At 47.5% G+C, this 12293-nt stretch overlaps 2 protein-coding genes across 21 annotated transcripts in view; one reads left to right on the top strand and one right to left on the bottom strand.

Annotated features, from left to right (window-relative positions):
- Positions 1–12293, bottom strand: part of LOC106574738 (peripheral plasma membrane protein CASK) — a 42996-nt gene that overhangs the window by 11377 nt on the left and 19326 nt on the right. For 10 of the 19 annotated variants that reach the window (XM_082962990.1, XM_082962996.1, XM_082963001.1 and 7 more), the window contains exons 6-14: positions 7664–7766; positions 7245–7423; positions 6729–6851; positions 5608–5691; positions 5420–5519; positions 4092–4109; positions 623–744; positions 315–392; positions 68–148 (exon numbers count right to left, since the gene is read on the bottom strand). In XM_082962990.1, the coding sequence (XP_082819116.1) occupies positions 68–148; positions 315–392; positions 623–744; positions 4092–4109; positions 5420–5519; positions 5608–5691; positions 6729–6851; positions 7245–7423; positions 7664–7766 (888 nt within the window). The remainder of the gene's footprint in view (positions 1–67; positions 149–314; positions 393–622; positions 745–4091; positions 4110–5419; positions 5520–5607; positions 5692–6728; positions 6852–7244; positions 7424–7663; positions 7767–12293) is intronic. The other 9 variants (XM_082962998.1, XM_082962987.1, XM_082962989.1 and 6 more) reach the window with 3 other exon arrangements.
- On the top strand, positions 7816–11598 carry LOC106574739 (putative G-protein coupled receptor 34). 2 transcript variants are annotated; one of them, XM_014150761.3, is made up of 2 exons: positions 7816–8555; positions 9135–11598. In XM_014150761.3, exons 1-2 carry the CDS (start codon positions 8538–8540, stop codon positions 10236–10238), a joined length of 1122 nt encoding a protein of 373 aa, XP_014006236.3. In that variant the 5' UTR covers positions 7816–8537; the 3' UTR covers positions 10239–11598. The 2 variants fall into 2 exon arrangements, with proteins under 2 accessions (XP_014006236.3, XP_082819132.1); XM_082963006.1 differs by having other exon boundaries at positions 7819–8555; positions 8956–11598.

Here is a 12293-nt window from a genome sequence, read left to right as displayed (position 1 = left end):
ACACACACACACACACACACACACACACACACACACACACACACACACACACACAGAGAGGGCCCACCATGAAGTGTGGCTGTGTGAGGATCCTCCGGAGTTCCTTGGCCTCCATGTTGTCAGGGTAACAGGAGACTGTCTCCAGTACCTACAAGATAAGAGGAGGGCGAGGAAGTACAATTACAGTATCATAAGAGCATCAACACTTAATGCAAAACATTAACAAACCAAAAGAACAAGATAAAGTATTTGACAAGCGCTAGTCCCAGAAGAGAAGAGGTGTCCCACCTTGATGTGGTGACCAGGCCACTCACCTCTTTGGCTCTCTGTACTCCATCACTAGGAGGGTTTCTGATCTGAGGAGACGACCTGGTGTTGATCTGGTCATAGAGCTGCAACACCAGGGGGAGACAGTCTTATTATTCACTCATCCTTTACATATCCCTCCTCACATATCAGCTTTTGTATTAAATGTTGCTTTAGAAATAAAATGAATTTTCATTTCCAAAGGATTTTCCTAATGAATAATGTGGTGTGTCTGAGCATGCAGAGCTCTTTACTTGTGTCAAAGTGCCACCTAGTGGACTCGACATGAACCTGCATGTGTGTGTAGCCCACTCACGTCCAGCAGTGTGTGTAGGTTTTGGTCCTGGAACACGCTGTGTAAGAAGTCCAGATCTTTCTCACTGCAGTCGGTCAGAGCATGGATCTCCTCCAGGCTGTCCAGCACCTGGGATACTGCCCCTACACACACACACACACACACACACACACACACACACACACACACACACACACACACACACACACACACACACACACACACACACACACACACACACACACACACAACACACACACACACACACACTATAAGTAGCCAGGACTGTAAAAACACAAACATTTAGATTTAACACACAAGGACAAACACATTTACACACACCGCGCACACAGAGACACCGCGCACACAGAGACACCGCGCACACAGAGACACCGCGCACGCACGCACACACACGACACCGCACACACAGAGACACCACATACACACACACAGAGACACCGCGCACGCGCACACACAAGACACCGCACACACACAGAGACACCGCGCACGAGCACACACACACACACAGAGTAGAGGTCAACCGATTATGATTTTTCACCGCCGATACCGATTATTGGAGGACCAAAAAAGCCGATACCGATTAATCGGCCGATTCCCCCCCCATGTATTTATTTGTAATAATGACAATTACAACAATACTGAATGAACACTTATTTTAACTTAATATAATACATCAATAAAATCAATTTAGCCTCAAATAAATAATGAAACATGTTCAATTTGGTTTAAATAATGCAAAAACAAAGTGTTGGAGAAGAAAGTAAAAATGCAATATGTGCCATGTAAGAAAGCTAACGTTTAAGTGCCTTGCTCAGAACATGGGAACATATGAAAGCTGGTGGTTCCTTTTAACATGAGTCTTCAATATTCCCAGGTAAGAAGTTTTAGGTTGTAGTTATTATAGGAATTATAGGACTATTTCTCTCCATACGATTTGTATTTCATATACCTTTGACTATTGGATGTTCTTATAGGCACTTTAGTATTGCCAGTGTAACAGTATAGCTTCCGTCCCTCTACTCGCTCCTACCTGGGCTTGAACCAGGAACACATCGACAACAGCCACCCTCGAAGCAGCGTTACCCATGCAGAGCAAGGGGAACAACCACTCCAAGTCTCAGAGCGAGTGACGTTTGAAACGCTATTGGCGCGCACCCGGCTAACTAGCTAGCCATTTCACATGGGTTACACCAGCCTAATCTTGGGAGTTGATAGGCTTGAAGTCATAAACAGCGCAATGCATTGCGAAGGGCTGCTGGCAAAACGCACGAAAGTGCTATTTTGAATGAATGCTTACGAGCCTGCTGCTGCCTACCATCGCTCAGTCAGACTGCTCTATCAAATCATAGACTTAATTATAACATAATAACACACGGAAATATGAGCCTTAGGTCATTAATATGGTTGAATCCGGAAACTATAATCTCGAAAACAATACGTTTTTCCTGTCAGTGAAATACGGAACCGTTTTGTATTTTATCTAACGGGTGGCATCCTAAGTCTAAATATTCCTGTTACATTGCACAACCTTCAATGTTATGTCATAATTACGTAAAATTCTGGCAAATTAGTTTGCAACGAGCCAGGCGACCCAAAATGTTGCATATACCCTGACTCTGTGTGCAATGAACGCTAGAGATGTGACACAATTTCATGTTAGCAGGCAATATAAACTAAATATGCAGGTTTAAAAATATATACTTGTTTATTGATTTTAAAGAAAGGCATTGATGTTTATGGTTAGGTACATTGGTGCAACGACAGTGCTTTTTCGCAAATGCGCTTGTTAAATCAACACCCGTTTGTCGAAGTAGGCTGTGATTCAATGAGAAATTAACAGGCACCGCATCGATTATATGCAACGCAGGACACGTTAGATAAACTAGCAATATCATCAACCATGTGTAGTTAACTAGTGATTATGTTAAGATTGATAGTTTTTTATAAGATAAGTTTAATGCTAGCTAGCAACTTACCTTGGCTTCTTGCTGCCCTCGCGTAACAGGTAGTCAGCCTGCCATGCAGGCCTCCGTGGAGTGCAATGTAAGGCAGGTGGTTAGAGCGTTGGACTAGTAACCGGAAGGTTGCAAAAACGAATCCCCGAATCCCCCCTGAACAAGGCAGTTAACCCCCGTTCCTAGGCCATCATTGAAAATAAGAATGTGTTCTTAATCTGACTTGCCTAGTTAAATAAAGGTGTAAAAAAAATATATATATATTTTTTTTAAATAGGCAAATCGGTGGCCAAAAATACCGATTACCGATTGTTATGAAAACTTGAAATCGGCCCTAATTAATCGCCCATTCCGATGAATCGGGTCGACCTCTAACACAGACACACCGCACGCACGCGCACACACACACACACACACACACACACAGAGACACCGCACACAGAGACACCGCACACAGAGACACCGCACACAGAGACACCGCACACACACACACAGAGACACCGCACACACACACACACAGAGACACCGCACACACACACACAGAGACACCGCACACACACACACAGAGACACCACACACACCACACAGAGACACACACCACACAGAGACACACACCACACAGAGACACACACCACACAGAGACACACACCACACAGAGACACACACCACACAGAGACACACACCACACAGAGACACACACCACACAGAGACACACACCACACAGAGACACACACCACACAGAGACACACACCACACAGAGACACACACCACACAGAGACACACACCACACAGAGACACACACCACACAGAGACACTGCACACACAGCTAGAAACAGAAGGTGTCAGGCTAGAGTACCTGCTACATGCAGCGAAAGCAACAGAGACGGCAGAACAGGACAGAACAGAACAGAGGTACATCCCATCATCAATATGACAGATTAGACAGGAAGGAAGGAATAAACCATATCACATGGGATGGAGATAATGGGATGGAGGTCAGGTCATGTGATTGGTTAGTTCAGGTTAGTGAAGGCGGGATCTAGATATTGTATGGAAGACTAAAGTTAGTTGCCATGCTGTTTGTATAACATAGAAAAACAGTGCACACATAGAAAGAGGTTTGAAGACTGAACACTTTCAGTTTGTCCTCCAAGGCCATGACAGGTCCAGATTGCACGCGCCACTGACAACGGTTGTGACTGGATCAAATGGAAGCCGTGCAGGCACACGTCCACCTCATTAGCTGTCGGTGGTGAGTGACATCACAATGCACACAGAGTCTACTTCCCAATACTTCTGATTGGCTTTCTGTCCACCTCAGCTGAGAGTTCAATTCACCCCCATCAACTGACACCGAGTCAGATACTGTTTCATCCCCCAAATAGGTAAGGAAGCTGTTTTAGAGTATTGGGATGCGAGTCATCAAGGGTGCTACGGGGGAGGGGGGGGGGGTAGTTTAATAGATGGTGATGATGTCATGATGTCACACCAGGAAGCTACCTGGGGATACCTACTTTCAGCGGCTAGCAGTCCTACAGAGAGCGCCGCATTGCAACACCACCACAGAGAAGACAATAGAGAGGGGAAAGATTCAGAAGACAAGAGAAAGAGAGGGATTTTGTAGAGAAAAGAGGATGCCAGGAAGGATGAAAGACAAGACAGACAGAGAGCAAAACAGGAGAGAGAGAGAGAGAGAGAGAGAGAGAGAGAGTAAGCAAAAAGCAGAGGCTGGAGCTGTGGATATCTGGCTAAAGTCTCAAAGATGCCATTTGGAGGAAAATAGGTCATTTACTCGTACACTGCTCTCCCCCTCCTCTCCCAACACACACAGCCACACCCAACAGGAAAGTGAATTCCATCCCGAAGCATTTTCTTGTTTGAAACAAGAGCAGAAATAGTCACAAAACGCAGAGTGATGCAATGAGGCTGTCTGGTCTCTCAAGAGGAAGACCAGACTGTCTGTAATGATTTTTCTATGACCCACTGGGCTGGACTCCGTACCGCTCCAATTTCTCCCAACGTCTGTCAGATGTTTTCATCCTGGAAAGTGGTCACGTCACACCATCTGTTGAGTAGATCCAGCGACACGCCTTAATCCCAAACGCATGGGAAGGAGAGGCTCTGTTTCTCCAGACCATTTCAAACGGAGACTATTATAAAAGGCCTCTAACGAGACCTACAAAACAGATCGCGTGGGACACGCACTTATCACAACATCAGAGCCCTTTTTATAGGTCTGAGAACATCTGACAAACATAGTATTCAGAGCAGGAGAGGGCAGCAGGTCGTAGATAGACCCTTTGTTCCCCCATTCATAACATCCATAGGGAGTGACAGTGCGTCCCCGAGACAGAGACAGGGAAGTGAGGGCATTGGGCAACGCTAGCCTGGGCACTTCTGTTTCCTTTTTCCAGCGATCAGGGGGATTTATAAGAAGGCCGAGGCTAGCGCAGAGACCGGGGCCTGAATGTTCCACTGCTGTTCTGATCTGAACACTGGATTGGCTGTGTGGTTAGCTACTGACTATCTGTCATCTGATTACCAGGAAATGAGATAACGCTGAGGCGCTTACAACAGTGATAGATAAGTCAAATCATCATTTTCGTTCTTACATGACGAGAATCCTTTTCTGTTATGGCAGAAGTTGGCTATAGTTGTAGAAAACTATGAGAAGTCAAAAATGTGCAGCATCGTCAGGGTTGTGCTTCAGGACGCCCGTGGGACAACGAGCTAGCAACACAAACCACGTAAGCGATTGTTGCCATGACATCCGTTCCCCTGACACAGCTCGGCTTGGGTGTTGACGTGGGAACGGCAACAGGAGGAGAGGGGCGGGTCTTACCTGAGGAGGTGGGGTCTTCAGAGAAGTCAGGCATCTCCTCTGGTGGGTCTCCGTAGAAGGAGTTAAACTTGTGGCTGGAGACAGCAGCCAACACTGCCCCCTAGGACACAACACAAAGAACAAGAATGTATTGACTGATTGATTGATTGAAGAACATCAATGGTGTGTGTGTGTGTGTGTGTGTGTACCTTGAGCTTCCTCCTTGCATTAAACTTCCTCAGCTGCTCCACCGTCTCTGGCAGGTGGATCTTGTAGGCATACCTGTCCCTCTCCTGGAGGGAGAACACACAGACAGGTGAATACCTGTCCCCCACAGACAGGTGAATACCTGTCCCCCACAGACAGGTGAATACTTGTCCCCCACAGACAGGTGAATACCTGTCCCTCACAGACAGGTGAATACCTGTCCCTCACAGACAGGTGAATACCTGTCCCCCACAGACAGGTGAATACCTGTCCCCCACAGACAGGTGAATACCTGTCCCCCACAGACAGGTGAATACCTGTCCCCCACAGACAGGTGAATACCTGTCCCCCACAGACAGGTGAATACCTGTCCCTCACAGACAGGTGAATACCTGTCCCTCACAGACAGGTGAATACCTGTCCCTCACAGACAGGTGAATACCTGTCCCTCACAGACAGGTGAATACCTGTCCCCCACAGACAGGTGAATACCTGTCCCTCACAGACAGGTGAATACCTGTCCCTCACAGACAGGTGAATACCTGTCCCTCACAGACAGGTGAATACCTGTCCCTCACAGACAGGTGAATACCTGTCCCTCACAGACAGGTGAATACCTGTCCCCCACAGACAGGTGAATACCTGTCCCCCACAGACAGGTGAATACCTGTCCCCCACAGACAGGTGAATACCTGTCCCCCACAGACAGGTGAATACCTGTCCCCCACAGACAGGTGAATACCTGTCCCTCACAGACAGGTGAATACCTGTCCCTCACAGACAGGTGAATACCTGTCCCTCACAGACAGGTGAATACCTGTCCCTCACAGACAGGTGAATACCACACTAATAAAGACAAAACACTACAACAGTTTCCGCTCAGTAAACTGGACTGTCTGGGTTGTGAAAGTAGCCGATGCAGGGCTCTGTCTCCTGACAGGAAGGAAGTTATGAGGAAACAACAACTAACCCAGTGTTAGTTTCACATCTAGTTATAATCATGTGTTACAGTTGGGGTTAAGTGTGTGTCTGTATATTCAGCATCTTGCAGACAGGGCTTTTAGTGTGTGTGCGTGCATGTGAATGTGTGTGTGTATCAGTGTGTCTGCATGTTTGTTCCCACCTTAAGCCAGGGGTGGTTGAGAGCTTCGTAGACAGTGATCCTCTCTGCGGGGTCCAGCATCAGCATGCGACGCACCAGGTCCTTGGCGCTCTCTGAGATGTGGCTCCACTGGCGTGGGTTCATCTAGAGAGGAGGGTCACACACACACACGCTCTCAGATGGATGTAGGGCTGCAGCAACCGAGGGTATGCCAGATACATTTACCACCTTGGACACAATACATACCTGGAGCTTTTTAACCTAGCTATAGATATAGAAGGAAGGTTGCCATGTACCCCCACCAGGCCCAGATGACAGAATGAGGACCGTTGTACATGGTACATTCTGAACGCTCTGTATGGGCCTCAATAAGGCCTTGATGGAAATGCAGCTGAGGCAACTTTCCAAGCCGTAGCTTGTGGTTGTGAACCACGTGCAATGACCCACTGCTGCGGGTTTCACACCCACCCATTTCTTTGCTTTGTAGTGTGGTGTGTGTGTGTGTGTGTGAGAGGGCAGTTTTGGAAAATCAACTACTACCTTATATTTCCCCTTAATGATAGCCTCAAACAGGCGTTCCTTGGTACCGTAGAAGGGCAGGCAGCCAGACAGCAGGATGAACAGGATGACTCCACAGCCCCACACGTCTACAGGCTTACCATACGGCTCCCTCTTCACCACCTCTGGGGCCATGAAGTGGGGCGTGCCTACTCGACCTGGGGAGGAACGGGGGTTAGAGTGTGGGTTTACACACAGATACGAGAGATAGAGAGAGAGAGAGAGAGAGAGAGAGAGAGAGGGGGTATAGAGAGAGAGGGAGAGGGAGAGAGATATAGAGAGAGTATAGAGAGAGAGAGAGAGAGAGAGAGAGAGAGAGAGAGAGAGAGAGAGAGAGAGAGAGAGAGAGAGAGAGAGAGAGAGATGACAAATACAGTCCCAGAGTGAATATAGAGTACCTCCTGCCACCAGGCCTGATTCTCCTAGTTGTATGGCCACTCCAAACCCCCCCAGCTTGACAGGAGCTGAGTTCTCCTTAGAGGCCAACAGGACACAGTGAGGCTACAAGACAGGGACACAGAGAGAGCGAGAGAGAGAGAGAGAGAGAGAGCGAGAGATGGAGGGGTTGGGTTCAAGCTTCATAAAAAAGTGATCAATTTTGTACCATCCTACTGTAGTAAAACCTTGGTAGTGCTGGACCTAAAGGGTTCCTAGACGGGACAAAGGCAGATGGCTACCTGCTTTACTGCAGAAACACTACAACTGATAGGGAAGAGGAGAGAAGAAAGGAGGGCGACGACACTGGACAGATAGAGAGAACACCAGAGAAAGGAGGAAGAGAGGAGAGGAGGACATAGAGAGAAGAAGAGGTGGAGGATGAGGAGCAGAGCAGAGCGCAGCACCGGAGTACGTGACAGTCAGGGTATGTGGTCTCACAGCGCTGGTTTCCTGCTCTACTCTGCACTTCACTTCACTTCACACTGGGGGGAGGATGAGGTCTGAGGGTTCTGACGGCTGCTAACAGCTGACAAGGGAGTGGTTGGGGGAGGCGTGAGAGACCATCTCAAGGCACACAGAGAAAGAGGAAGAGAGAGGAGGAAAGAGAGCGAGGGAGTGAGAGAAGGGAGGAGAGCTCAGTGTAACAGACTCATACTTTTGAGCAAAAGAGACAAAGAAAGAAAAAAGGTGTGTAGGAGAGGAACCAGAGTCCCAACACTACCCCACTGAACCTGACAACCAAGGGACAGTAGGACCAGGGGCTGTTAAAGGATATGTAACAACACACACATTCTGGACAGTGGACAGTGAAACTACAGCTGCAGAGTCTCTGACATGGAGGGAATCTGGATGGTGAGTGAGATCCTGTCTTAATAAAAACATCATTGAACCTGTGTGTGGGAATCTGTGAAAACCACAAGGCAGACCATGTTCTTTACTAGGTGGTGAATCCAAAATAGGTCGTAGGTACAATACAATAATTGCACTTAAAGTAGTGGTTGGTTTTTCATTACTTCATTTCCTGCTACAGGGGAGTTACTTTAAATACAACATTGTAAAAAAGTAGTGGTAAAAGTGGTGACATTTAAAAATAGATTAGTTCTTTGAGTGCTTTTACAGTGTTTTTTCAATGCAAACCGCCAAAGTCCTTTCCTGTTAACAGCCCACTCCTTTTTTTAATGCATTGACATCTCTCTCCGTTTTTTGATCCTTATCAATAAAAAACATCTCTCCACCCCTCTATCTCCCACAGCACTGAAGATCTGCTGGTCCTAAAAACACCCCAGCTTCAACACAATGACCTCTCTTTCCTTCTCCCCCCTTTCCACCTCCTCCCCCAACACCTCTTTACCCTGGTCCACCTCTTCCTTCACCCTCTCTAATGCCACCTATCCCCTCTTTACCTCCTCCTCCTCCTCCTCTCCAAACCAGACCCTCTGTAATCTAGATGACGGTGCCCTGAGCCTCCCCCTGGTCTTCTTCTACTCCCTCTTCTTCCTCCTGGGTCTGGTAGGTAATCTCCTGGCCCTGTGGGTCTTCGTCTTCCTCCACTCCAGGAGGAACTCTGTCCGGGTGTTCCTCATCAACGTGGCCATAGCTGACCTGGTGCTCCTGGCCTGCCTTCCCTTCAGAGTCCTCTACCATGCTAATGGCAACCGCTGGATCCTCGGCCCCCTGGTCTGTAAAGTGGTGGGCAACCTGTTCTACATGAACATGTATATTAGTATCACTCTGTTGGGGTTCATCAGTCTGGATAGGTATGTGAAGCTGAAGGGACGCGGCGGGGCGGAGCGGGGCCTGGCCAGGAGGCTGAGAGGCGGGGGATGGAGCTGGGTGGCCTGCGGGGCGCTCTGGGGGCTGTCCCTGGCGGCGGCCGTGCCCATGATCGCCATGTCGGAGGGAAACGAGGAACGTGGGAAGTGTTTCCAGTATAAGCAGCGGCGTGGGGCGAAGGGGAAGGCTTACTTCAACATGGCTCTGGTACTGCTGTTCTGGGGGGTGTTCTGCCTGCTGGTGGTGTCCTATGGGAAGATAGCCATGCGCCTCCTCAAGGTGTCCAGGGACAAACCGGACCTCCCCAACGCGCACCGCTATGGTAGCACCGCCAGGAAGTCCTTCTTCGTGCTCTTCCTGTTCACCGTCTGCTTCGGGCCCTACCACGCCTTCCGCCCATTCTATGTCCTCTCCCAGCTCAGCCAATCCCCATCCTGCGACTACTTGCGCCTGGTGGACAGGACCAATGAGGTCATGTTGTTGTTCTCTGCCTTCAACACCGTCCTGGACCCTGTGATGTACTTCCTGTTGTCGGGCTCGGTGCGTAAGGCCGCCGTGAAAGCCCTCGGACAGAGCCTCGGCAAGCGGCTCCACATCCTTAACGACGGGACCTCCAACAGCTCGGTATCAGAGTTCAGACGGACCTCTCTATCCGTCACCTCCCCCAACACCGTCATTAACCCCTCCCACGAGCCCAGGACCAGCCTCTGTCTGATTAGCCCCACCCTCCGCCCTGGCGCAGCCATAGTGGCAAAGCAGTGACTTTACAGACTTCATTGTTAAACTTCATGGACTTTAGCTCTATTTACATTATAATGTATACCATGTACTCAACAACTGATGCATCTGACAAGGGCCAACGCCTTGAACTAGACTCAGTTACCAAGAATGGAGCTGACCAGATGTCCTGAATCAAAGTGATATACACTACCGTTAAAAAGTTTGGGGTCACTTAGAAATGTCCTTGTTTTTGAAAGAAAAACACTTTTTTTTGTCCATTAAAATAACATCAAATTGATCAGAAATACAGTGTAGACATTGTTAGTGTTGTAAATGACTATTGTAGCTGGAAACAGCAGATTTTTTATGGAATATCTACATAGGCGTACAGAGGCCCATTATCAGTAAAACACCAGTCTCAACGCAAAACACCAGTCTCAACGTCAACAGTGAAGAGGTGACTCTGGGATGCTGGCCTTCTAGGCAGAGTTGCAAAGAAAAAGCCATATCTCAGATTGGCCAATAAAAAAAAAGATTAAGATGGGCAAAAGAACACAGACACTGGACAGAGGAACTCTGCCTAGAAGGCCAGCATCCTGGAGTCGCCTCTTCACTGTTGACGTTGAGACTGGTGTTTTGTGGGTACTATTTAATGAAGCTGCCAGTTGAGGACTTGTCCTCTTGCTCAGACGTGCACCGGGGCCTCCCACTCCTCTTTCTATTCTGGTTAACGCCAGTTTGTGCTGTTCTGTGAAGGGAGTAGTTCACAGCGTTGTACGAGATCTTCAGTTTCTTGGCAATTTCTCGCATGCAATAGCCTTCATTTCTCAGAACAAGAATAGACTGACGAGTTTCAGAAGAAAGTCCTTTGTTTCTGGCCATTTTGAGCCTGTAATCAAACCAACAAATGCTGATGCTCCAGATACTCAACTAGTCTAAAGAAGGCCAGTTTTATTGCTTCTTTAAAATCAGCACAACAGTTTTCAGCTGTGCTAACATAATTGCAAAAGAGTTTTCTAAATGATCAATTAGCCTTTCAAAATGATCAACTTGGATTGGCTAACACAACGTGCCATTGGAACACAGAAGTGATGGTTGCTGATAATGGGCCTCTGAACGCCTACGTAGATATTCCATTAAATCAGCCATTTCCAGCTACAATAGTCATTTACAACATTAACAATGTCTACACTGTATTTCTGATCAATTTGATGTCATTTTAATGAACAAAAAATTTGCTTTTATTTAAAAAACAAGGACATTTCTAAGTGACCCCAAACTTTTGAACAGTAGTGTAAATGCCTATGTTTGTCTGTTAACTAATATTGTCAATAGCATGTGACACAATCATATCTGATACAACACTGTACAAAGCAAATAAATATATATATGTGAGCTTAAATCGTATACATGTCGCCTTGGTGTGAAAACTGAATGGCTGATAAGCATTACACAGTCCCCTCTACTGGTGGTATTAGGTAATACCACTACAGCAGTCTACTACATACAGGCACCATGGGACAGACACACACAGTCCCCTCTACTGGTGGTATTAGGTACTACCACTACAGCAGTCTACTACACACCGGCACCATGGGACAGACACACACACAGGCACACACAGGCACGTGACAGACAGAGACACAGACACACACTTCTTACAACCCAAATCCCAAGTATTCAAACAGAAAAATACACACACAACAACAAACAAAAACACATCTTTCATTAAACACCACATGCACTCAACACAGGGGGAAGGTGTAACTTTGTGTAAACACACAAACAGACTGACTTACTGACATTGGTATTAACACACACGCAAAAGCTCCCCTTATCCCCTCTGGGAGTCACCAAATGTGTCTGTTTGTGGGCAGGGCTCGCCCCATCTGGTCTGGCATTGTGGCCTACTGTATGTTAGAGAGGTAATCCTATAGTAATCACTGAAGCTGTGCTGTCTGGCCTGTCAAACAGGGTTTCAGCAGGGTTTTCCCTTCCACTAAAACACTAATCCAGCCCCAGCTTAACTCACCTTCATTACTAGTTAGCCATCTACTACTACAACCCAATGGGCTGAGCTGATGGGTCAGTTATCGT

This window comes from Salmo salar, chromosome 16, assembly GCF_965601325.2.
Source record: "Salmo salar chromosome 16, fSalSal1, whole genome shotgun sequence".
In the NCBI taxonomy this organism is placed as follows: domain Eukaryota; kingdom Metazoa; phylum Chordata; class Actinopteri; order Salmoniformes; family Salmonidae; genus Salmo; species Salmo salar.
Note: the sequence above shows the minus strand (reverse complement) of the source record. Positions and strands in the feature narration are given on the sequence as shown.